Source organism: Fundulus heteroclitus, chromosome 5, assembly GCF_011125445.2.
Source record: "Fundulus heteroclitus isolate FHET01 chromosome 5, MU-UCD_Fhet_4.1, whole genome shotgun sequence".
NCBI classification, from domain to species: domain Eukaryota; kingdom Metazoa; phylum Chordata; class Actinopteri; order Cyprinodontiformes; family Fundulidae; genus Fundulus; species Fundulus heteroclitus.
In genome coordinates, this window is record NC_046365.1 from 6,433,725 (window position 1) to 6,460,416 (window position 26,692).

General features: G+C 39.1%; 1 protein-coding gene across 1 annotated transcript in view; it reads right to left on the reverse strand.

Annotated features, from left to right (window-relative positions):
* Window positions 1-26,692, reverse strand: part of LOC105933579 (alpha-1,6-mannosylglycoprotein 6-beta-N-acetylglucosaminyltransferase B) — a 236,020-nt gene that overhangs the window by 127,864 nt on the left and 81,464 nt on the right. Inside the window, exons 4-7 of the mRNA XM_036136783.1 lie at window positions 18,220-18,329; window positions 13,061-13,137; window positions 12,389-12,568; window positions 2,204-2,368 (exon numbers count right to left, since the gene is read on the reverse strand). Coding sequence (XP_035992676.1) covers window positions 2,204-2,368; window positions 12,389-12,568; window positions 13,061-13,137; window positions 18,220-18,329 — 532 coding nt within the window. The remainder of the gene's footprint in view (window positions 1-2,203; window positions 2,369-12,388; window positions 12,569-13,060; window positions 13,138-18,219; window positions 18,330-26,692) is intronic.

Below are 26,692 nucleotides of genomic sequence, written 5' to 3' on the forward strand. Positions count from 1 at the left end.
GTTAAAATCCAGAACTTGGCACCCTAAACCTAATAGATGCTTGTGTCATCCTTTTCAGAAAGAGTCACCATTTCTTGTTTGTGGTATATGGCAATGACTCACTCCCTTCTGTAGAATTGTTTTTAATTCAGGAGGGTTTTGGACCATAAACGGTCTGTTTGACGTCATACCACAGCATCTCAAATGGACTTAAGTCCAGACTTTAACTCCTTTTTGAGCCAGAGGTGGACTTGCTGTTCTGCTTTGAACCCTTGTCCTGCTGCATACATGTACTCTAGTATTTACTTTCTATCCTCTATTGTTGGTGTGTTTCTTTAGAGCTAATTTTAGATTAGATTAGTTGTTCTTTTTTTCCCCTCTTTTTATTGCTAATAATTGTGTGTAACTGTGTGTTTGCCACTGTCACATCCAAATTTCCCCATTGTGGGACAATAAAGTAATTCTTATCTTATTTTTTTTCTGAAATCCTGTGTTAATTTTATAGCAGATGCCAAAGACCTAACACCTTCCAAAACGTTTCCTTTTTGTCCTGTCAGTTCACAGAATATTTTCTTCTTTTTTTTTTTTTTTTTTTTTTTTTTTGCAAATGTGATATGAGCCCTTCTGTTGCTTTGATTTTCACCTTGTAACTCTCCATGGATGCCATTCGGTGTCTCTCACTGTTTAATTATGAACTCTCACCTTAACCAAGCAAGGCGAGAAAAGCAGAGTTTTAAATATTGTTCTGGCTTCTTTTGTGACCTCCTAAATAAGTGGTAGATGTGGTTTTGGAGTAATTTTGATTGACTGACTATTTCTGCAAACATTCACCCTGTTCCAGGTTTTTTGCTATTAGTTCACTGGAGATCTGTAGAAAATTGCTCTGTAACCGTTTCAGGAATGGTAGATGTCAATGACTCCGTTTTTTACTGCTTCATATCGGGGAATGCTGTGTTGCTTGTTGAGATAGTTTACTTCATGGCAAATGTAAGTCATATGCCATAGTCTCGGAAGGTATTGCAAACATCAGATAACCCGCAGTCTTAAAAGCACCTGCAGCAATTTAGAACATGTAACCCGCTAAATCTAAGAAGTGTATAGGACACATAATCCTCTCAGTGCTGCCCTAGAAACGAGAACATCCATCATGCTTACTCAGGGCTATTCCAACCTTGTAAACTTATTTCAAGATGGGGGCAGGGAGAAACCATTTGGAAAGGGGGAGCTCATTCTGACTTCTTGCGTTTATTTAGTAATTTATCAATAAAAAATTAGCTAAAATATTAGGAGTTTTCTCAGTGGGCATTGCAGCAGCAAGAGATCAAATGTTACAATTTGAAAAAGTAGGATGGTAAATTGGTCCATTAATTATATACTTTAAACCTCTTCATAGAAACAATTCACATCTAGTCACAAAGTCTCCCAGGAACAGCTTCTTTCTCATCACAGCAGCATATGAGTCCCTTCTCACTCCTCATCAATCCTCTCCTAATCCATATTCTACAGCATCATCCATCCCTCTGTTGTACTGCCTTTCTTCTCTCACCCTTTTCCCTGTAGCACTGGCACATGCTTTGGATCACGTCATAATCCCAGTCATTCATCATCATCCTACCTTAGCTCTGCGCCCACTGCGGTTTCTCCTTAGATTCATTTTCACACTGACCATATTTCTTGCTCTCAAACTGTGTCTTTGATTTAAACGACTGCAAGCAGGAACATGACAAGTCCATTCAGCACAGACACAATAGATACAAAAATAAAAAATAATTTTACAATTAATAAATTGTACTGCAACAAATGTCATTTGAACAGCAACACAACAGTTTGCAGTGTGAAGGCATACAGTGCCTTGCAAAAGTAGTCACCCCTGTGGCTTTTTGCCTACTTTGTTACATTCCAACTGTAATTTAAATGGTTTTTAATCTTATTTTAAGCCATGGCTTTGCGAAAAATGCTCTAAGTTGTGTTTTTTAATACATCTCCATGTGATGAGTCAATTGCATTGACCCATTGCTGTTATGTTCCCATTCAGGAAATGAATGTCTTGTCTTCCTTACAGAACAACTCAACACTATGCCTGGTTAAATATACTATAGCAATAATCAGTTAACAGAACTTAACGTGGAAGATTCACATTGAAGCCTTCAGTGTTTATAGTGTGCAGGACAATTAATCCAGTGTACTGAACTTTCTCCAGACACTGTCAAATCTAACATCTCACCTTTTTCTGGTCCCTCCAACGTTGCCCAAGTTTGGCATCCAGACGGTTGGCAGCCGTTGCCCACTGCTGTGCAAGCCGTCGGATGCGGCGTTTCATGAAGCTGAGAGACTCTTTTCCACCGCCGACCTGATCCAGCAGAACAGAAAGGTCTGTGCGGAAGGCAGCCTGAGAAGGTGATGGAAATTAAGTTGAATGAAATAAAATACATAACAGAAGTGGTTAAGACTGCTACTGACAAGCACTGGAAGCACCACAGAACATGAATATATTCTATTTTCCATCAATCTGTGAAGTGTTCGGTTCTCTGCCAAGGAAGCAGTGAGAATAATAGTTATTGTAGTCTTTGAAGGTAAATCTTTATGCAATGACAATTTTGTTCTCTGTGAAAAGAATGAGCCATTTGGCAATGTGATTCACATTTTAGTAGTGAAAGACAGGCAGTCGCTTTCATCCAAACGCTAGAGAATTATTTAAAGGCAGAATGTGACCTTGTTCACTTGGCAGCTTTAGTTTCCCCTGTCACTGAAAAAAAAAAATGGAGAGAAGTCTCAACGCGAGCCCATGCATTTCTAACTAAAGCTATAAACAGTATAGATTTCATGCAGTCTCATACCCAGGAAAGCTATAATCCTCAATGCAGCTATTTGGGACACCTGGTGGAAAGGACACAATAGTTTTCTTCCACTCTGACTCTACGCTTAATCCTTTGAACTCACTTTACTGAATACACTATAATTATGACAAAAAATTAGATGATTAGTACCGAGGTGCTATTTTAACCCATCCATCATGCACTTATGTTGCAAATAAAGGAGGTTCTGAAAGAAAAAAAAATAATTTGACCAAATGATCTGTTTCTCATGACTGTTGAATGCATCTGCAAATGATATATATTTTTATATATATATTTTTGATCTGGTTCTTCTGGGATAATTTATTTTTTTTAAAGTGGAGTTTTATATATATATATATATATATATATATATATATATATATATATATATATATATATATATATATATATATATATATTAGTGCTGTCAAACGATTGAAAATTTTAATCGCGATTAATCGCATAATGTCGATAGTTAACTCGAGATTAATCGCAATTAATCGCATATTTTATCCTTTTATTTCTGAAAGTGTAATAGCCTATTTGGGCATTTTAATGTGCAATTTTGCAATAAATTACACTAATAAAATACATGCTTGTACAAAAAATATTTTTATTTTGTTATTTTTCAAGCACTTTTGAGAATTGGAATGAAAACATCCTGGTGCCAAATGTTAAACTCTGGACTATAATGGCTAAATGATTAATCATGACGCCCTGATGTTTACACCATGTGTAAACAAATGTGTAAATAAATACCTGTTTTCATGCCGATATTTTTTTTGCCTCTTAAACAAAGCTAGACATGGTATTATGCATAAACATATAAATTAATAAAAATTGTACATTTCAATAAAGTCATAAGTTTTGTTCATTTCTTCACTCTCTCTCTCTCACACATCCAATTCTGAGCTTTCACACCAACAACAATACAGGTCATTCCAGTCTTACACTTTGCTTGCAACTGGCAGGAGCTTAGTACCCTGAATGAGACTGTTTAGCAACTGTTTAGTAACTCCAGGTCCTTCGTTTGGCAACGTGATTCAGCCTTAATTTGTCAAATACAGAGAAAACAAATTAATAAGCATTAAAGTACGGTTTATGGGTTGGATTTCTGCAATGTTATCAACGTGTAAAAACTCATCTTCAGAACCAATGTCTGATAAAATGGTGATCTGCACCATGTAATCTACTTTCAGCAGTTATCACCGGTTATTGCACCGTAAACTGCAGAAAATACGGTCAGAGTTGCTCTGTCTGCCTTTACTACTGTCTGCTCCTATGGCGGAGGGATATTTCAGCTGGATACAAAGTGTCTAGTGAAGGCAGGTCTCTTAATAACCGCTGTTTCGTCACTTATTTTAGAGCCCAAATAAGCGATTTCACTTTCAGAAACGTGCCCAAAAAAACGCAACCCGTGACTCATGGAATTTAGAAGTGCTTTTAGAAAAAAGAAGCCCAAAGTCGCATGTGTCCGAGGGTAAAAGAAACCCTTCGGGGCGGTTGTGTTTTGTTACAGTTTTCTAGCACTCTTGAAACTACGGAAAGCGCCGAGGGTAAAAGAAACACAGTCCGGAGAGCGCGGCGGGGGGAAAAACATTAGGGAACAGCGTGTGTGTTTTGACGCGACGCGCGTTAACGGCGACAAAAAAATTGTCGGCGTTAAAATGGGTTTGCGTTATCGCCGTTAATAACGCGTTTAACTGACAGCACTAAAATATATATATTAGGGCTGGGCAACGATTAAAATATTTAATCGCGATTAATCGCCCTGATTAATCGCGATTAATCGCGATTAATCGCATTGTATTTACAAACTCCAAGAATGAATTCAAAAGTAGTGTAAAGAGCACTTTTATTTTAATGTTCTGCTGCCATATCAACAAAAGTGTTGTAACATTTGTAGCACTTATTTTATACTGGATATTTTCAACCCATCTATTGAATTTAGTGCACTAGTTGATCTTTTCTTCATAAGAGAACAGCAAGCACTGCAGTCAAAATATGGCCTTTTTTGACCTGCTGTATATTAGCCAGTCCCTAAGCTTGATGTATCATGAAACTGTTGACCTTTTGGGTTTTGTGGTTTTTATTTTATTATTACAATTAAATAGAAATAATAATAATAATAATAATAATAATAATGTTATGTTCAGTGTTTTTTCGCTAATCCACCTCTTATATATTTCAATCCTTATGTAATTTTGTCTGTGTTGTGTGCACCTGCCTGTTGCTTTAATCCTATAAATTTCCCCGTCGTGGGATAAAAAAAGGATTAGCTAATGTTATCTTATCTTAAATGACACTTTTTAATATATGTACTGGGTTCTTTCAAGGTCTTAATTACATGTTATGTGTGGGCTCCAGTAACATCCATCCATCCATCCATCCACTGATCTACCTGGATGTTCCCTGGAGGACTGAAACGCCTCAGTCAGAGACGTCTGTCTGTGGGTCTGTCGGGGCAATGACAGAAGTTTCGTCTCCTCTCTCCGTTTCTGGGGCTCGACGTTTTCATGTTTTTTCACGTGCTTAGATAAATTTGCTGTGTTTCCACTGAAATGAACCGGCTTTTTACAAAACATACAGCTTGATTTCATTTACGGTATTAAAATAAAGCCAAACGGTGCTACATCCTCTGTTCATGTTTTTTCGCTGCTGCGTTCTCTCTCAGCTGTTTGTTTGTCAAGTTTGTGTGAGAGCTGAGTGGGCGGGCCAGGCTGAGCCTGCGTGCTGATTGGCTGGCGCCGCTGACCCATGTACGAGAGGGGAGGGGGAGCGGGAGAGTGCTGCCTGACTGACACTGACTGAAAGCATGTGAGCAACATGTGTTAATGCGCGATAAAATAAATATCGCCGTTAATAGTCTAATGAATTAACGCGGAATTAACGCGTTAACTTGCCCAGCCCTAATATATATATATATGTATATATAAATATATATATATATATGTATATATATATATATATATATATATATATATATATATATATATATATATATATATATATATATATATACACCCATCCATCCATCCATTTTCTGATCCGCTTAATCCCTCATGGGGTCACGGGGTGCTGGTGCGTTCACTGGGCGAGAGGCAGGGTACACCCTGGACAGGTTGGCAGTCTGTCGCAGGGCAACACAGAGACAGAGAGGACAAACAACCATTCACGCACACACTCACACCTAAGGACAATTTTGAGAAGCCAGTTAACCTAACAGTCATGTTTTCTGACTGTGGGAGGAAGCTGGAGTACCCAGAGAGAACCCACGCATGCACAGGGAGAACATGCAAACTCCATGCAGAAAGACCCAGGGTTGGATTTGAACCCAGGCAACAGTGCTACCCACTGCTTCACTGTGCAGCCCATATCTATCTATCTATCTATCTATCTATCTATCTATCTATCTATCTATCTATCTATCTATCTATATATATATATATATATATATATATATATATATATATATATATATATATATATATTAGGGCTGGGCAAGTTAACGCGTTAATTCTGCGTTAACTCATTAGACGGCGATATTTTCTTTAACGCGCATTAACGCATGTTGCTCAGATGCTTTTATTTTGTAAAGGTCTGTTGCTGCGGTGTAGGGGTTTGAATCAGAACAGTAAGTGGCGATAATGCGCCAATAACCTCGCTGTCAGCCAAGCCTCGGATTCAGAGGAAGAAAGATACTGGCCGGAAAAAAACACAGCTGACATGCGGAAGGCGGTGTTTCCCGCAGGTACCGCGAGCGAGCTTAGGCGGGGCGAGGCGAGGCGGTGAGTTGGCGGCCGGAACAAGTTTTGTGCGGAGCGGAGCGGGGGGGTCTGCATCGACGCCGTCGGTGAAGTCGCTTCTCGTTTCAAAGTATCCATGTGTTTTTGCCTGTTTTTCCCTGCCATTCACTATATGAACGCGAGAAAGCAACAACAAAAAACCGCGTGTTAACGTCAAATAAACGCAAGTAACGCAAGCATATCGAGTTAGCAAGCATTTCAGTTTAAAGTTCTTCCAGCATGGAATATGACAGAAACAAGTTAGTTGTAACCACTGCCAAGTTAAATTTTGGTATTGAACATAAAATGATAATGCTGCTCCTTGCGGTTACCTCAGAAATTGCCTGTTTTTGGTAGATTTTTTCCCCATAAAGAGAATTCCCTGTCAGTGGCAATAAGTTTTAATTTATTATTATTGCTATTTTTTGTTTTACATGTTTAAGTTGAGCTTTACACTAAATATGTGTTACTGATAAGTGCTACAAATGTTACAACACTTTTGTTCATATGGCAGCAGAACATTAAAATAAAAGTGTTCTTTACACTACTTTTGAATTCATTCTTGGAGTTTGTAAATACAATGCGATTAATCGCGATTAATCGCGATTAATCAGGGCGATTAATCGCGATTAAATATTTTAATCGTTGCCCAGCCCTAATATATATATATATATATATATATATTAGGGCTGGGCAAGTTAACGCGTTAATTTCGCGTTAACTCACTAGACTATTAACGGCGATATTTTCTTTAACGCGCGTTAACGCATGTTGGTCACATGCTTTTATTTTGTGAAGGTCTGTTACTGCGGTGTAGGGGTTTGAATCAGAACAGTAGGTGGCGATAATGCGCCAATAACCTCGCTGTCAGCCCAGCCTCAGATTCAAAGAGGAAGAAAGGTGCTGGCCGGAAAAAAACACAGCTGACATGTGGAAGGCGGTGTTTCCCGCAGGTACCGCGAGCGAGCTTAGGCGAGGCGAGGCGGTGAGTTGGCGGCCGGAACAAGTTTTGTGCGGAGCGGAGCGGGGGGGGTCTGCATCGACGCCGTCGGTGAAGTCGCTTCTCGTTTCAAAGTATCCATGTATTTTTGCCTGTTTTCCCCCTGCCATTCACTATATGTGCGCGAGAAAGCAACAACAAAAAACCGCGTGTCAACGTCAAATAAACGCAAGCATATCGAGTTAGCAAGCATTTCAGTTTAAAGTTGTTCCAGCATCGAATATGACAGAAACAAGTTAGTTGGAACCACTGCCAAGTTAAACTTTGGTATTGAACATAAAATGGTAATGCTGCTCCCTGCTGTTACCTCAGAAATTGCCTGTTTTTGGTAGATTTTTTCCCCATAAAGAGAATTCCCCGTCAGTGGCAATAAGCTTTAATTTATTATTATTGCTATTTTTTGTTTTACATGTTTAAGTTGAGCTTTACACTAAATATGTGTTACTGATAAGTGCTACAAATGTTACAACACTTTTGTTCATATGGCAGCAGAACTTTTAAATAAAAGTGCTCTTTACACTACTTTTGAATTCATTCTTGGAGTTTGTAAATACAATGCGATTAATCGCGATTAATCGCGATTAATCAGTGCGATTAATCGCGATTAAATATTTTAATCGTTGCCCAGCCCTAATATATATATATATATATATATATATATATATATATATATATATATAATTTGTTCTACCCTGATATGCAGCCTTATAACTTGCTGCCAATACATGCTTTCCATAACATGTCACAAAAATTATAACCTGGAAAAATTTTTTAATTATAAATCATTTTACTTATAGATATGTGTAGAATATAATAGAAATACTTTCACTGTAGGGCTGGACGAGAATTCAGTAACAATATATATCAATCCATAGACGTATAACGATGATAGAGAAAAATGGGTCAATCAAAAGTTCAACAGAAGAACAGTGCTCCTTCCTTTTGCATTCTAGCCATGTAGGTTAATATTACAGTCATTACATTCTCCCAACCAGGGGTCACCAACATGGTGCCCGCGGGCACAAAGTAGCCCTCGAGGTCAACATGTGGTGCCATCAAGCCTGTTCAAAAAATAGCAAAACCCTCCAGTGAGCTGCATCTAAAATGTTATTGTATTTAGTTGCTCTTCCTTTTTAATCATACTTGTATTTATATAGAAATAAAATGATAAATGCATTAAAATGCATTAAAAAACATGTTTATATTACATAAAGTTAAGGTGAGCGCTGACTATGCTAGTTCAAAGGTCAGTACAGGTTGCTCTTCATTTGACACAGTAGCAATGAAGTAGCTCTCAACTTCTAAAAGGTTTCTGACTCCTGCTCCCAACCAATCACAAACGCAAACCCAGGAACGCTCCGTCACCAAGCTCTGCCTCCTTCAAAGAGTTCACAGAGCGTGTGGTCCTTTTTCTTTGTTAAAAACGTGTAGTGTTGGCAAAAAGTTGGTTGAATAAAGGGTTTGAATTCAGTGTTTGTGTGTTCTGGATCTAAAAATAGGTTGCTAAGCAACAGCATAAAATGTCCAGGGCTGCACTTGAAATCTATTTTTTTTTTATTTGTTCAAAATTATCAATATCAATCAATATGATTTCTATTTTATCAGTATGCTTTTTTTCTATATCGTCCAGCCCTACTTCACTGTCTCACAACAGGGACATTCAGGCGTGAAAGTGGAATAAACACGTCCAGTCTGGTTTCCATTCCCGCCCCAGTACCAAAACCAAACCACCAATGATCTTCTGATGGCAGCTGACTCAGGTCTACTTGTTATTCTCATTCTTCTGGATCTGAGCACGGCTTTGGATAACATTTTTGACTCCCTCCTTTCTCCACAGATTATCCTTAATTGGCATCACTCACAGCCCCCTTGACTGGTTTTGTTCTTACAGTCCACACTCAGTTCATTCAGCTTAAGTCCTTTATTTCCCATCCATCCCCTGTCACAACCAGCGTGCCCCAGGGTTCTTTCATGGGACCCCTACTTTTCATTATTTATTTCTTCAATCTGCAATATCTTCTGGAAATGTAACATCCATTGTCGTTGTTATACAGATGACACCCAGCTCCATCTTTCATGTAAGACAAGTTCTACCCTCCTATTCTCCTCCCTTACATCCTGCCTATCAGAAATAAAATCCTGGTTCACTTCCAACTTCCTTAAATCGAACAGTGATAACACTGAGATCCTCCTCGTAGGAACCAAATCTATATTATGCAAAGCTGACGGGTTCTCCCTTTCACTTGGTTGTTCTATAGTCTCACCCTCACCTCAGGGTGGCATCCTTGATACCAGTTTACCTGTCACATCTATAACATCACCTGTTCTGCCTATTTTGATCTATGCATCATTAATCACCTTCATCTCTCCCTTTCCCCCTTAATGTGGATCAATTATTGTCCATAGCCTTGTCACCTCCCGCATTGATTACTTTACCTCTCTTCTGTTTGGCATTTTTCAAAAATGGTACAGAATTCAGCTGCTGGCATTATTTACAGAACCCCTCATTTCATCACATCACCCCAGTCCTACAGCAGCTCCACTGGTTAGAATCAGAATAGAAACGTTAGAATTCTCTTCCCCCTGACATGTGCTGTACTGACAACCTCTACCGGTTCAAGTCTAAACTCAAAACCCATCTGTCAACAAAAGCAACAACAACAATAGTAACAACAACAACAACTGTGCAATAAAATGTGTGTCTCCCTGCACCTGCACCTGGTCCAATGGGCATCCTAGGACAAAGATGGCTTTTGTAATACCTTTTCTGCTCCACAAAGAGAGGTGTAACAAGCTGCTATAAAAGTGGAGTGATGTGCAGTGAACCATGGTTTTAATGTAATATGTGCAAAAGGTCTTGATCTGCTGATGTATGATGTCACAGTTTCAGTAAATTAATTCAGGTTTTCACTACATCCACAAGTTTCACTAGCACTTTATTTGAAAGGTTTGAGATCCCCTGAACCAGTAATAAGATACGCACCATTTTTATCCTTTAATCAAAAAAGAGATAGATGTTTATGACCTTGCAATTGGCTAACATTAGCTGTTTGCATCTAAATGTGTAGAAGGATGATGCTAATCTGGTCTTTGACCTCAAAGTTAATGTGGAGGAAAAAAAGAGGTGGGAGGATAACGATGATACAGATCCGGCCTGTATTAATTAACAGTGAGCAAACGGGCTCAGAAGCCATTTAACTGTTATGTAGTCTTGAGGTCAGTCTGCTCCTCCTCTTAAACTCAAGAGCATCTTCAGAGGGAAAGGACTAAACCCCATTTGATTGGTAATGTGGGCATGTGAGTGATGACACAATTAGCATTGGTGCAATGCTCTGCAGAGACACGGCTTGTTTTTCCGTCTTTTCCTCTTTAGGGATGATTGTCCTTCAGTTTTAATTTGCAACCTTTGCATTGGTTGTGGGAGTATGATATTACAAAGACACATGCCCACATTGTGGCAAAAATTGGGCTTTAACATAACACAGCAGTGTCTATTTGTATTGTGTGAATATTTAGGATTTTGAATCTGACACTATTCATAGGTTGCATTTTATTTATTTTGATTTAATAACTTAATGACAGTTTTAGAATCCTGTATTTCACCACAAGAAATCATTTTCAATGAGGACTGTAAAATTTCCAATTTTGAGCATGAAAATAGCCCCAAGAGGAATGTTGTAAGAAGGTAAATTTAGATAAGATTTCCCAAAAACAACATACAAATCCTTCCACAGTTCATAACACATCAAGAAAAGAACCAAAATACTAACTTCATTTTCTATTGCTGCAGCATGCAGGTGCATCTCAATGTTATTAAAGGTAATTTATTTGACTGATATGTAGATTTATTACACAGAGAATGTATGTCAAGTGCTTAATATTGTTAATTGTCATTTCTATTGCTTAAAACTAACTAACTTGGCATGTCAAAAAATTAGAATAAGACCAAAATGTTAATTTTTAATAAATAAATGTTTTGTTATAATTAGTGGGGAGACTGCTGACTTGACAGCTGGCCAGCAGACAGTCATGACACTGAACACAGAGGACGGGTGTTCACATCACGCTGTAGCCAAGTAAATTATTAGAAAATTGAGTGTAAGGAAAAATGTGCGGTGGGATAAGATACATGACCAACAGGCATAAATTCTGCATTTTTGCTCATTCAAAGAGTTTGGTGGAAATATACATGGTGTGTACTGTTACTGGAGTCAGTTACTGAAGAGCCACCACCCGGAACATGGGCTTCAACTGTTACAGACCTTGTGCTAAACATTTCTTTAACTAGAGATGTAAGAAGTATTTTCCCTGGTTCAAGGAAGGAAATAAACTGACTATTTCTCAATGGCTTTTCAGATTAAAATACATTTTCCATTTTATTTGATTGTAGAGTCTGGAGAAAGAGTGTGTTTGGGTTGTTTTCTTGTTTATCGGTGAGTGACACTTTAAGAAGTGTTAAAAATTCAATATACAGTAGCCGTTACAAATTGAATCCTACAGTCAACCACATGACATGTATTCAATCTGTTAATCTCTCGCATGTACAGTATAAAGTTATAATGAAAGCTGCGCCCTTTGGATAGTGTGTAAGCAGCTGTTTGCTGCTACATTAAATTGAACATAATCCCTTGTGGATTTATTGATCATCAGCCAGCAGCTGGCAGGCTTTACGGGATGTTAATGTTACTGAATATATTTGTCAGTTAAAGCGTTTCTAAAGCTCTCTGTGACAGACTATTGTGTAACGATCTGGCTTTGACATAGGTATTTGGGAGTAGTGTTCTTACTTGTCTTTTGGAGGTTTTTGTCTGCGTTGTATGCTGAGTGGGGTTGCTTGTGTGGTTCCTCCAGGGCAGTGGGGGGCAGAACCACTCCACTTCGCTCAAGTAGACGAGGAAAGAACAGTCTGAACCATCAACACCATAAAAGGCATAGCAAGGGTCCGATGTCCACCGAGCACGCATCCACTGGTGGACGGACAGAGAGAATGTGCAGATGTTAAAATCAGAGAAGGATTCTATACCTTCAAAGACACACATTGCAGCAACTGAAGTCCTGTTAGATAACCTTGGTTACAGGGACTGTAGCTATGTCAGGTTATAAGTAGACCAAACTGAAGGAATTGGGGAAAAAGTGAGGCTTTATCTGAAAAATTCATTGGATATTTTTGTCTTTTTTACATTTAATTAGTTGGGCTTGGTGGGAATTATATTATGATGCCAATGCGACCCACAGACTGAGGTATTGTTCATTATAGTTAGAACATGGAACAAAGAAAAAAATTAAAAGACAATATTATTTTACACAGAATCATTTTAAAAATTTTTTTTACGCATGCCTGTCCAAATTCTCAATTAACCAGGTCATGGCAATAATGAGATGATTAATCACTACAATATTGTTTGACAAGAGCACAGTGATGCAGAATTTATTAAAAGAACTACAATTTATGAACTTACATCTACTTTTCCAGGGCACTCAGGGAAGCGGATATCCCTTGGTACTTCACACTGGCTCGCTGTGCCATCTCTCAGCACTAAAAGTAGGAGAATGAGAAATGTTACCTAGAGGTGGGAAACATGGATGTGTTTTATTAATAACCTTTCAGTTCTCCACTCCCAACAAAAGGTTTCATTATAGTAGGTATTTATCAGATAAAGCTGTATCAAATTTAAAGAGTCTGCCTCCCTTTTAATTTTCTCAGTATCACAGAAATGCCCAGCAGATGGCAACAATGTTGTTTCTTCCCTCTCACAAATTGATGCCTTTGTTGATTGTGTCACTTCCTCGTTGCCTTTTACATTAGACAATGTAGCTCCCTTGAAAAAGAAGGTGATTATTCACAGGAAGATGGCTCCCTGTTTTAACCCAGAGCTGGGTTATTTGAAGCACAACATTAGGAAATTCAAGAAAAACTGGCACTCTCCACATCTAGAGGAATCCTACCTAATCTGGATAAACTACTATTGTACAAAAAGACCCTTCGCAAAGTTAGAGCAGCATATATTTCATCATTAATTGAGGAGAATAAAAATAATCCTAGGTTTCTCTTTAGCACAGTTGCCAAATTTACAGAGAGTCAGAGCTCTGTTGATCCATCAATTCCCTCAGCTCTCAGTAGTAATGAGCCTAGTACCACAGGGTTTAGTCCGGCTTCCTTCCACAGTCCAAAAACATTACTGTTAGGTTAATTGGCTTCTCTAAATTGTCCTTAGGTATGAGTGTGTGCATGAATGGTTGTTTGTCCTGTTTGTCTCTGTGTTGCCCTGCGACAAACTGGCGACCTGTTCAGGGTGTACCCCGCCTCTCGCCCGGTGAACGCTAGAGATAGGCACCAGCACCCCCCATGGCGCCATGAGGGATAAGCGAGTCAGAAAATGGATGGATGGATGGAAACTAATCCTGCTTTAAGCTTGAGTAATAAAAGGCTGCACTTTCAAGAGCTCCATAGCTGCCTCTCTTAATAATGCTCTTCTTCCTCAGGTTGTAAGTTTAGGTAGATGGCCATGTCTTGACATTTTTGCTGCTGTGCCTTACATTTTTACCTTCGGATGATGGATTTTCTGTGAGATGTGTCAATCTGAAAACAGACCCTTAAATTAATTCTGTCTTCACAACTTTCTCCCTGACCTGTCTATTGTGTTCTTTAGTATTCCTTGGTTCTTTAAAGAGTTTCCATCCACTTCATTGTTATGCATTACTTTGTGTTGGCATGGCATTAGATGCTGCGTTTTGTTGCTTCCAGTTGTTGCAGACGTTCCACCAACAATGACGTCTACTCGCTTAGACTGTGGTCACTGCGCTAATTGCTCCAGTGACTTAGTTGGCTGCTCCGCTGCAGCTGATGCCAGTAAAACAGATGCAGAGTTACAGAGAGACAGGGATAGACTCATGTTGGTGCTTCATCATCCTCACGGTGTTATCTTTATTCCTACCACCCCATCCTCCTTCCCTTGTTTTTCTCTTGAAACTAACATTTTCCCTATGTCTAACATTCTGTCTATTTCCATTAGCCTAATGAAAAAGAGACATGTTTCTACACAAGTCCTCCCCGGGGCTTCTCCCCTGTGACTGAAAACACACACTGCGTCTGTAAATATGATTACAACAGCAACAATTGAAAATGTAGTCATTTAACTAGATAAAGGCTTCAGTCCTGTCCCTGCGAGCCATTAGACGAAGAGGGAATTTTTTAACCATGTGTTCCAACTTTCTCTCTGCTTCCTTTCCCCCGTGCCAAAGCACAAGATGAATAAACTGCCACCGAGCCATACGATAATAAAGTCTGCCAGCAGGATCTCAATTCATTTGTGATCAGAGAAAGGAGCAGTGTTTTCATTTCGCTGTGTGCCATTGTCTCTGCAGACGCAGCAGGGGGAAACAAAAGGAGATTTAATTCTCATTTATTCTGAAGTAAAGAGTTACTCTTGAGAGAAAAAGCACAGGATGGAGAAGAGGAGGAAAGTCTGTTCAGTTTATTTAGGTTTTGACAAAAAATGCAGAGAAAGAAGATAGGCACTGAACGACTGGCTAAGATTTACTAAAGATGCTACAGCAATTCATATTTTGTACCAATGAGTTTCCATTTAACCCCTCTCCCAGCTATTTAGTATACATGTATGGAATTGAAATGTTTTTGCAAAATTTTTAAAGGTCCAGTATTGTTTAACCATGTTTTATTGACTCTTTTTCTTTTTTAGTTTTAGCATCTCAGAGACTATGTGTATCTGGTGTGGCCAAGCTCATCAGGAGAAATATATTATCATAAAGAATATAAATGCACGGCACAAGCAGTACTTTGCGATTGGGATTTTGCAAGCATTGATGACTGTCACTCTGTAAGCTGTGCAGTTCTAGTACTCACACATTTTATTAACTTATGGAGATATAAAAAATTCTCAAATCTTGTGAGTAATTTAATTAAATTGTATGTTTAAATTTATCATGGTTTTATAATACAGACCATTTGGTGCTCTGATATCGGTTTAGGACCCCAGATCAAACCAAAAGAACTCAAAACAACCCACTGCTTATAATTACTGTCAGCTTGAATCCCATAATCACATTTACAGCAGAGCATAAGAAGATTTTGGAAAAGTTATTTAAATTGTTGGTTGTCAAAGAGGTTAAAAAACATGGGCCTGGTGGGTAAGAATTAAAACATGGTCATTGAAATGATAAGCAGATTCAGTATGTTCTATTATGAATTGGTTTAAGATGAACTCTGTGATAAAAGAATGCTTTGACATGCTTCTTTTGGCTTGGTGTACTGGTGCGAAGGGTTGGAAATAGTGCTTCATGGCAAGATATCAGAAGTGATCCATGTCAGCGGAGAAACAAACAGATAAACACCTGCGACTTGTTGCAAGTCTCCCTTGTCTACTGTGAGTAACAGTGACAGTTTAGTTTTGCTTTAACCAAAACTGACAGCTGTGCACAAATCCAGCTGAGCTTCAATTTAAATGCCGATAAAGAAAACTGTGCAATTTAATCCCCTGTTTGGGGAGGGTTGTATTTTGAAGCTTCTTTGTTTCCGATAAAAAGTAATGCTCATTTGTAGCATTGAGCTAATTTGCTTATTTGTTTCTTAATTGTTTTCAAGGTGTAATGTTGAGGAGCTGCTGTCTTGATTGTTTTGCAGTTCTCACCAGACCTATTTTGTCAGAATTTTCCTCGTCTTCATAATACCTAAAATATACTGTTTGTAATTATATGCAGCTATAGAGAAATATAACCTGACAACAGCCAGCTGCATGTATCGCTCCGCCTAGCTCCACTCACATACATCTGGGACATCGCTCATTGAAAATGATTTCCCCAACCAAATTTTTGGTCTGGCCAATCAGGACGCAGGGCGGGTGTTTCATGGATGTGACGTAGTGGAGAAGCCACCGTGAGATTTCAACAACAATGGCGGCTCGCATCGAGGAAGCAAGCGTTAGCATTGATGCTGCTATTTCTTCCGTGTTGTCCAATCTATCTGATATTGTTTCATCAAAAGAACATCAGAGAACGGCTCGGGCGGTCAGCCCGGGATCGACTCCGACCCGCGGCGCTTTGCCGCCTGTCTTCCCCCCTCTTCTTAGCTTCGGTGTGACCACTACAGTGTTTCCCGCAGGAATTTGCTTCTTCGAGGCGGACCCGCTCGCGGAGCGGGGGGGGGGGGGGGGGGGGTGGACGACACGTTTTCTGCGGACCGGCTCGCGGAGCGGGGGGGGACGACACGTTTTCCGCGGCCGCCTCGCCAAGATAGCGCTGCGGGAAACACATAAAAAAAAAAAGTTTTTTTTTTTTTCGCGTCGGTCTCATCAGCGTCACGGGTTAGCTTCGGTGTGAGTGGTTGAAATAGCACGTCGATAAAGGTGACAGACAAGTGGCTTATCCAATCATATGCAAGGAGTTTTGATAAGGCCCAGGCTTCAGTAAAGGCAATCCCTATGGCCGTGTCCCAGATGTATGTGAGTGGAGCTAGGCGGAGCGATACATGCAGCTGGCTGTTGTCAGGTTAAGAGAAATAGAGACCAACACGAGATAAAAAGAGCCTCAGATGGATATGTGTCATTTAGGCTTTCAGACACCTAAAGCTTGGTTCCATTGTTTCATAACTAGGATCAAACTGGAATGAATATAATTGACTTTTTGTGTGATTGGACTGAATTGACTGTGTTACAGTAAACAAATCAAATGTTGTTTTTGTAAAGTGTATCAAGACAACATGTATTTGGTGCAATATAAAAAAGTTGTAACTGAATTGAAAAGTCTGCACCTTGTTTTGCCAAATTGTAACCATGCGTTACAATTTCATCCTTCCTACATCCATTGTTTCTCTCTTTTTGTGTTTCAGAAAAACAGACGTAAGACAGATGTAAACAAACTTTTTTTAAATCTTTGTCTGTCCTTGTGATAACAAAATATCCACAAATTGGTTTGAAAAATGACACCGTTCCAGCCAAATATTGGGGAAGATAAACATCGGACCTGCAGAAGTACATAACATTGAAGGGATGCAATGACTGACACCTGCTGTACCGGATACATTTAATTCAGATAAGTTTGATTTACACTGTGGACCTGTATTTAGCATAACTAAACACAGATCCACACTAGTGGGCCTGTGGGAGCTTTGCCACTATGACAATAAAAGAAAAAATATACAGATAGATGGAAAACATGTCTACCCCCCACCCACACCCTGCAACCCTGCAAGGATGAGCAGGTATAGCGGAAAGATGGATTAATACGAGCAACTCTTTAAGGCAGAATTTTCAAAGCTTTGTAAACCAAATGTCTAAAACTGCAGTCACACCAAAAAGGCCAGCCTGTATGTACTGAGAGGAGTGTGTGTGGACTTTAGAAACTACGTTTTGGTACACAGATGTATTACCTGATTTCTTGCTTTTATAGCTCATAGTGTCAAATGTTCTAATTATAATACAAAATGTGGATAACTTGTTGTGGCTCTCCAAAGTTTTCACAGTTTTGATCTGGACCAATACCAGCTTGTCAGTTTGTGCTGCTGCATTTCAAATGGTTTGATATTTACAATATCAATTCTGATCAAAGTTGGAAAGTAGCCCAGAGAAAATTATTGTAAAAGAATACCAGAGTTATACTGTACCTCTGCCTTGTATCATACTACTTTGGAGTATCTGCTCCACTCTTACGGCCATGTTGGAAACATTCTGAGCTATCGCTTGGATTCTCTCCACCAGGCCGGCTGGTTGAAACCTGCACTCATGCAATGCACAAGAAAAACACAGACATCACATGGAAAAGACAGTTATAGAACAGCAAATATAATGTTCATGAGTTTGTGTCTCTAAATTGGTTCTTAGTCCACATCTTACTGTGCTATCCGCCTGTTTGCAATTTGTTTTTGTTTTTTCTCTCTCTTACTTTGCTTGATTTCAATCAATTTGGTAGTTTTAGTGTTGGGAGCTGTAGATTGCACACACTTGAAGCGTGAAAGAGAAATTGACCTGTAACTGTTACATCCTCACTTTTAGGACTCACTCAATAAGATCTCTGTGGGTGCACTTGTATAGCAAATCTATTTAGCAGTGTTTCTGGTATACTAGACTATTTGCTCCAGAACTTTAGCTCTAGCATAATTTTTACAATTACATTTTATTTATTCATATATCACCAATTCACAACACATGTCATCTCAAAGGACTTTACAAAGTCAAATTCAATCAAATCATACAGATTGGTGAAAACGTTCCCTATCTAAGGAAACCCAGCAGATTGCATTGCAAGTCTCGACAAGCAGCATTCACTCCCCATGAAAGAGCGTAGAGCCACAGTGGACAGTCGTATGCATTGTCCATGGCTTTGCAGCAATCCCTCATACTGAGCCTGCATGCAGCGACAGTGGAGAGGAATACTCCCCTTTAACAGGGAGGAAAACCTCCAGCAGAACCAGGCTCAGTGTGAACGGTCATCTGCCTCAACCGACTGGGGGTTACAGAAGACAGAGCAGAGACACAAAAAGCACAGAAGCACACATTGATCCAGTAACATTTAAATAAAAAAACCCAGGTTGTTATAATATATGCCAACAGTTGTCAGCAGAAAGAATGATGAAAACAAATCTTGTTACCACATTTTGGCACATAATGCGCTACCACATTGATCAGTCTTTACATTATAAACCTCAGGCCAAAACTCGTGGGGCTTCAACTGTTTACCTTATGAAATTTCATGCGACCTTTACAAATGTAAATCCTCATTATTTTACAAAAATATTTTTTTGAAATTACTTTTATAGGTTTATGGGAGCAGTGGCATGGGACCATGGCATTCTTTCTTCTATCATCACTATTATATTGGGATGGACTCTAATCAGACACACAGTGACACATACTGTATGTCTGTGGAGGACCTAGAAGCAGATATGAGATACAGTAAGTTGATTCATGACAAAATTGAAGCTGTAATGAAATAATTACAGTTAAAACTTAAATAAGCAAAGGCAAAAAAGGATTCTATTGCACTAGAAAAACCATGGTATGAAACAAACGAAGAATCCAGGAATGAGTGAATGAAAGACAGCACATAAAGGCAGGGCTGACACTGATTAGGGAAACAAAAGTCTCGCAAGTGTAGTTAATTAAAACCATACTCTTCTGTGAGAAGGACACCAAACTTATTAGCGGTTGTATTCTCTCCATTTACACCAAAATAAAGAGTGGAACAACGAAAGAAGATGAATTTGAAACTTTTTAAATACAAAAATGAGTGTGAAACATCAACTCTCTTTCACCAACACAGAAATAGTGTTAGACTGGCTTTAAAATCAGGTTGAGCTTAAGCATGTGCGTAGGTTTGATTTCAACTTTGGTAGGGACACTACTGGTCTCAAGTTTCATTGGTTTGATGTCATTGGTCCTACGCAATATGCATGCCCCTATTTTTTTTATACTTGACGTGAGCATTGGGGACATTTCGTTTAAAGAGAAAAGCAGCATTTTTTGCAACATTAATACAAATTTTATAAGCACTATATATATTGTATATAAATAAAAAGCTGCTCCTTAATTTGTAATTAAAATAAATTAGACATCACCTAAAGCACTGAAGGGCCAGCTGCTTCACCTCCAAGCTGCCCTGCATCATTATTACTGGATATCTGTGTTTCCTATAATCATATATTGTTACTATTATACAAGTGTGTTTTTAGTAATAAAGGATTAAATGTAACACAACCTTTTATATCATCCTATGATACTTACTGTCTGAGTGTTAAAATAGCTCCTTATGTCTCTTTTTATTTTTGGTGGCATTATCTACAATCACAACACTAAGCATGAGCCTAAGTTTATTTAAAAATAAAATCGCTTTTAACAATTACTAAAAGAAAATATAACACTATCTTATCCATAATGTAATAATATCCAAAATAAACAGCCAGATTCAAGCATTTTTACCGGACACTAATGTTTGTACTAATTTACTTATGGACTGTGTGGAAATCTATGTAAAATCAAACCAATGTGTTCCTCTGTTTGTACTTTATCCTATTTCCAAAAGTAGCAATAGTCAATTAAATAGCACTATTATTATGTGGAACCCTAATTATGCTTTCTAAACAAAAAATAGCAATGTTTAGGCACTATCTCGTATTGTTATACTCTATAAAACGAATAACACCTGCTATTTATATCTGAACCGCCTTAAAGGGATTTTTTGAAAGCTTACACTCTTTGCTTGTCGATTTTTCCAGCAGTCTTCAGAACTCCTGCCTGACACTGAATATTTTTGTTGATAAAATGTATTATACTTCAGAATTAAATATTATTTTAAGATGCTAACGTTGATTACTTACATTTCTTAAGTTCCACAAATGAAAACTACTCTCTCCTGCTTCTTCTATCGCCTGTTATAGCGTGGATAATATAATTTTTTTTAATTGGGACTAGTTTCATAGTCTAGTAACCGCAGTATTCTAGTGTGAATTAAATTTAAATTTCGTGCTGCAAGCATGCACGCACATGCACGCACTAGAAAACAGCCAACCAGGGAGAGAGAAGGCGGGACTTAAGGCAAAACAACCAATAAGAGTGGAGTTAAACAGCACACAGCACAGTTACGTGCGGGGTGGGGGGTGGGGGGGGGGGTTATGGGGACGGGGGGGCGGGCGACCTGCCGTGCCGCACGGCCGCCGATGCGTCTCGTCTCTCCTCTCTCTCCCCTCCGTTCCCCCGACGCCCGGTGCCTCCTGCGTGCCTCGCCAGAGCTGGGCTCGAACCCCTGCTCTGGGTCCCTGTTCACCCACCATCGCTCGCCTGCCTCTGCCACCACAGCGAGCGGTCCCAGAGGGGACACGACGTACAGTGTGAGCAGTCCGGTCTCGTCCGAGCGTCGCGCTGCACAGATCGTGAGCGGTGAACTTTTTAAACCCCGCGGTTCCCTCGCACAGTTTGAGATGTATATAAGTACCACGACTAAAAAACTCGTACAGTGTACGCCCGGCTTAAGTTAAAGCGACAGGAAAGACCGACTGGACACGCAGGCTGGCAGACGGAGCTGCAGCAGCAGCCGCCGCCAAGCAGCGGAGCTGCGAGAGGAAAATAAGCGACTGCTGTAACAACGATGTATTGTAAATTATAAACATGTTATTCACATCGAATTATTGGTAGGGACATGTCCCTATGGTCCCTATACAAACCTACGCCCATGACCTTAAGCCATTTTTTCATACAGTCAAACGTATAAGGGATATTACTATGCGATGGCATTACAGAACCAACAAATCCACTCCAAATGGTTGTCTTTGTTAGAAGTCAGCTCATGACCATCATGGTTTTATCTGAGTAGGGGATGCTGCAGCCATCAAACATTCCATCTGGAGACCCAATTAAAAAAGTGACTGTGGAACAGAAAAGGCAGAATTATACTGAAAGAATCTACAGAATCCCCACATTATCTAGCGTACTCATTTTTTCTATTGTGTTATCCGCTGCCTCTGTTGTCCAAGTTTGCTTTTCTCAGAAAAATCTGAATTACGTAAAGATTTTTTCCTGCTGAGGTTTAGCTCAGGACAAGTTCCTCTTATCGTCACCAGACTTTGATCCTTCCGGCTAAAGACTCACTCCAAGATGTGCATGAATAGAGAACAGACACAAACAGTAGTGACTGGCTTTAGAATATAAAATATTACCCCATCCCCTTTAAATTATTGAATGGGGCAAAAATAAAAACCATACCATTTGGTGTAAGTGGGTTTCTTTAACCCCATTCTTTGCAGCAGTATTTCTGTTTGGGTTCCCTAGAGCCAAATATACAGCTTGGAACTTCCAGGAGTAAAATTTATTTTTTTAAAGTAAAACATTGATGTTATTACTAGCAACATTTAAAGCAGTACCAAGTTGCAGACAATTGCAGAACATATTGTATATTTGGATTAAAGGACAAAGGCAGGAATGATGCAGACCCATAAGGAATAATGTTCTTTTAATAATTAAAGGTATACTATGCAACCGGGGTTGATTTTCCAGCGAGGCTCCCCCCAGAGGGTGAAAGTAAAAGTGCACTGTCATAAAGATGCTCAGCTGTTCTGGTTTCTCCATCAAGCCAGGCGCGGTTGTTTTGAGCTTAGCAGACAGACGAACGCAACGAAAAGTGGAAAAACGGCAGTACAAACAATGACTAACACAGTGAAGGTATGAACATCAAGCTTCCCGCAGCGCTATCTTGGCGAGGCGGTGGCTGCCGCCGCCTCGCCAGTTTTATTATTATTATTATTATTATTATTATTATTATTATTATTATTATTATTTATTTATTTTTATTTTTTTTATGTTGGCGAGACGCTACCGCCACGGCCTCGCCAAGCCGCGGCCGCCTCGCCGCGGCCGCCGCGGTAGCGTCTCGCCAACATATAAAAAAAATAAAAAATAATAATAATAATAATAATAATAAAACTCGATATGCTTGCATGTTTGTTTGACGTTAACACGCGGTTCTTTGTTGTTGCTTTCGCGTGTGCATATAGTGAATGGCAGGGCAAAAACACATGGAGTTCTCGCCGTAAAGCGAGACTTCTGCGTGTGCGGGCCGTGAGCTCTTGCAATTGCAAGTGCGGTATTTCCCCCACAGACCACCAGGGCGGCCGAGAAAACCTTTGTTCGACCTGAAATGACTCATTTAATCATCCAAATCGGTATGGAACACATTAATTAACTGAAAAATGTTGCATAGTATGCCTTTAACTTTGCAAAAGTAAGTGCCAACATTGGGGTAACCAACAGAGAACCCAACAAAGACCAATAGGAGCTTAAATAATGTGGAAAACAGGTGAGCAGCATAAGGGATAATTAACTGACAAAGGTGAACTGAATGAGTCGGATCATAAGGCGCCACGTAGAGAGGAAACAGAAAAAAAATAGAAACTCACATAACTCAGATATAGAATTAAAATGGGATTTTCCAGATATCTGGGTTGAATTAAGCATGGACTCGGTTTCACAAAAATCAGTAGAATATTAGTTACCATGGTGATTTATTCCATGCAGCTAGCCTGCTCCAGACCAGGCTAACAGCCAGGCTTAGTTAAACCTGGCGCCTCATCTGTTTAGTCATCACACCAATCAGAAACCAATGTGTTTTCACAGTGAATCCATTTTAACATTTGTGTGTTTTGGCATTTTTTAACAGCCTGCATTAAAGTACCAGTGATTCATATTGGCATTCAGTCCAGTACTGTTATTATTTTAAATTATGCAAATTATGTATACATTGTGTTTATAAAGTCTGATGTTCTAAATTTGACAGAAAGGCCTTTGGTAGATTATTGCAGATGTTGAGGGGATTATAGAAATGGCTGGTGAAGAAGAAAAGGTCATCAATAAAGTCTGCTGTTACACAATTTTCCATGACCTATCAGATTCAGAGACTCTAGGAGGCGCTGTTTTGTTGTCTCGTCCAGTACAAACAGAGTGACCCTCAAGCGCACAGTCTCAATACGCAATCTCACAGCTCCAAAAGGAAAAACTACACAAACCATGTGGCCCGGTGACTTAACAACTGCTGAAGGAAATAATGTTATGTTATTTGATATATTTTATCATAAATAAGTAATTTCATTGCATTTCAGGTATCCTACATTTACCTCTTTCCATTTGTCCTAAATTCCATGCTTAATGTGTTTAAATGCAAACAATATTTGTATTAATTATTAATGGCACTATAAAAATCTGATATCAGGTGAACATTGCTTTGCAAAGGTTGTCTGTTGAAAAGGTTTCCTCCCTCAATTGCTTTTCTTTCAGGACTGCAGGACTTATGTAGTCCTGAGCCTTTTTCTATATTTTAATCACGTAAAGCACTTTGCATTGTCTCTATACTGATATGTATTATACAAATAAATTTGCCTAGCCTACGGAGGGGTCACTGAAACAGCGCCCTCTAGAGTCACAAAATCTGACAGGTCAGGGAAAATGTTGCGCCTGTTTGCCATTAAAAGTAAATCCAAACACATGTGTCTTTCTTTTTAATAGTGGCAGTGTTTTCCCTTTCCTGAGTATGATGTGCTTCAATTCCTCATCAGCCTCCACCAAAAGATGTTGCTCATTTGGTTTGATGTTTGGCACACCCAATTTATCCATTATAGCATCAACGAACCAGTGATATACCACATGGTCTCCTGAAGAAAACTGCAGATGCATATTTACCTGAATTACTTAAACTTGGCTTGACATAGTCACACCTCCTGAGCCTGGTTTAACCTTTGTGAAACGGATAAAAACCAGGATGCACTGATCAGACTAGGTCAAGCCTGGATCTATCTCTTATTCTGGATTTCTGAATTCAGCTTTTGTGAAATAGCCCTATTGTACAAAACTGAATCCAAACACAAACAATCAAGGACTGTGACAAAAACTTTTTCAACGTTGCTTTGGAATACTCTTTGACAGGACTTTGACTGTGCCAACTGGACTCTCTGGAGTGTCACCCTCTAATCTCAAATCTATGGTCTGCTGCACTCATCCCCAGAGATGAATACAGAGGGAGCCAGAAAGACGGCAGTCATAAAGAGAACCATAAAGGCAGGGGAACAGATGAAAAGACTGAGAGATGGGGATTTTCACAATGGGATCTAAATAGGGCAAAAACAGGAGATAGACACATACTTGGAGTGTTAACAAGAATGAAAACTGGCAGAAAATAAAAGGAAGTAGATCAACCAACCACAGCAAAAAGAACCAAGGGGAATTTTGTTTTTGGAGGGATGATAAAACAAATGGATCTTATGTGCGCTCGTGTGGAAGCCAACAAAACGGCTTGACTGAAACATTAAAGAATGATTGGAACATAGAAATACAAGATTATGCATATTTGATGCCCCACTGTTGTAGGCCTCATGCAGTAAAGCTTCCTTTCCTCTGATGAATGTAGACAGTTGGCTCTTTTGCAAATGAGGCTAACAAGGAAGAGAAAAGGAAAATAAATGGCAGAATATATGTGGATCAGGAAGCAAACTGATGGATTTTGAGTGGAAGCATACCATCTTAAGATAATCTATGTTAACTTGGGTTAGACTTTGTATAGATACAACAAAAAATTAGTTTAATGTCCTTATTTATTTATAAAATGCCTCATCCCCACGGCAATCCACAAGACAGAAATATAAAAAGTAATTCATCAAGTCCACTCTTTCAGCTCTCTGTGCAGCCAGCTAGCAGCTCACCCACATCTAGCAGAGGGGCACTCTAGGTTTTGAACCATTCCTACTGGAGCCAACATTAAACTGTTCAGCACAGGTGAACCACAGAAGGTCTTCATTTGCCATGAATAGTTAACTTGCAGTATGATTTGTGGAATCTGCAAACCAGAGACATAAAAGCTCCTATTTATGGAAATAACTTAGTTCCCCAAGATCTACATCAAGTACAGAAGGTTCGCTGATTATTTTACCTACTGCCATAAATATGAGCATTGATTTGGACAAAGGCATTCTTTATTTTTTTTTCTAGAATTTGTAGATTTTAACAAGAAACCTTTAACAGAGACTTGATTTAAACCCTGTTCATTTTTAAATTGAGTAGCTGCTGTAAAAAGAGTAACCTTCTGGAAACATATAGTTTCTGCTGGATCTGGTTGTTGGCACATCTGCTGACATATTCAGGGTCCTGCACACATACCCAGGTATTCATAGATTTGTTGGGACCTATTTTGTCAGGCGTGCTTTTTTCCTCTCCAATTTAAACCATACCATCTAAAACAAACAAATTAAACTGATACTTTTTATGTCAATAAAACCTGATGCTCGCGGTGCTTACACATTTGGCTCCTAATACAAATTGCTGATGTGTGCACCATCCACAGGATTAGAGTAGATCTCAGCTTGCAACCATGGCAGAGAAGAGCTAAACAATAGGGCCTCAAATAATGAAACTGAAACTGTACTATTTACAACTTTCTATCTGACCATTAAATATGTACTGCTTAAATAACAGCACAGAACACGTCATTTGTTGATGAAATTAAACGTTTTGTCAACTGGCCCTTTGCTTTATTAAAAACAAGATTTTAAAAATAAAATATAATAAGTACATCAACTTCAAAATTGACCGTAATAAACATTTTAC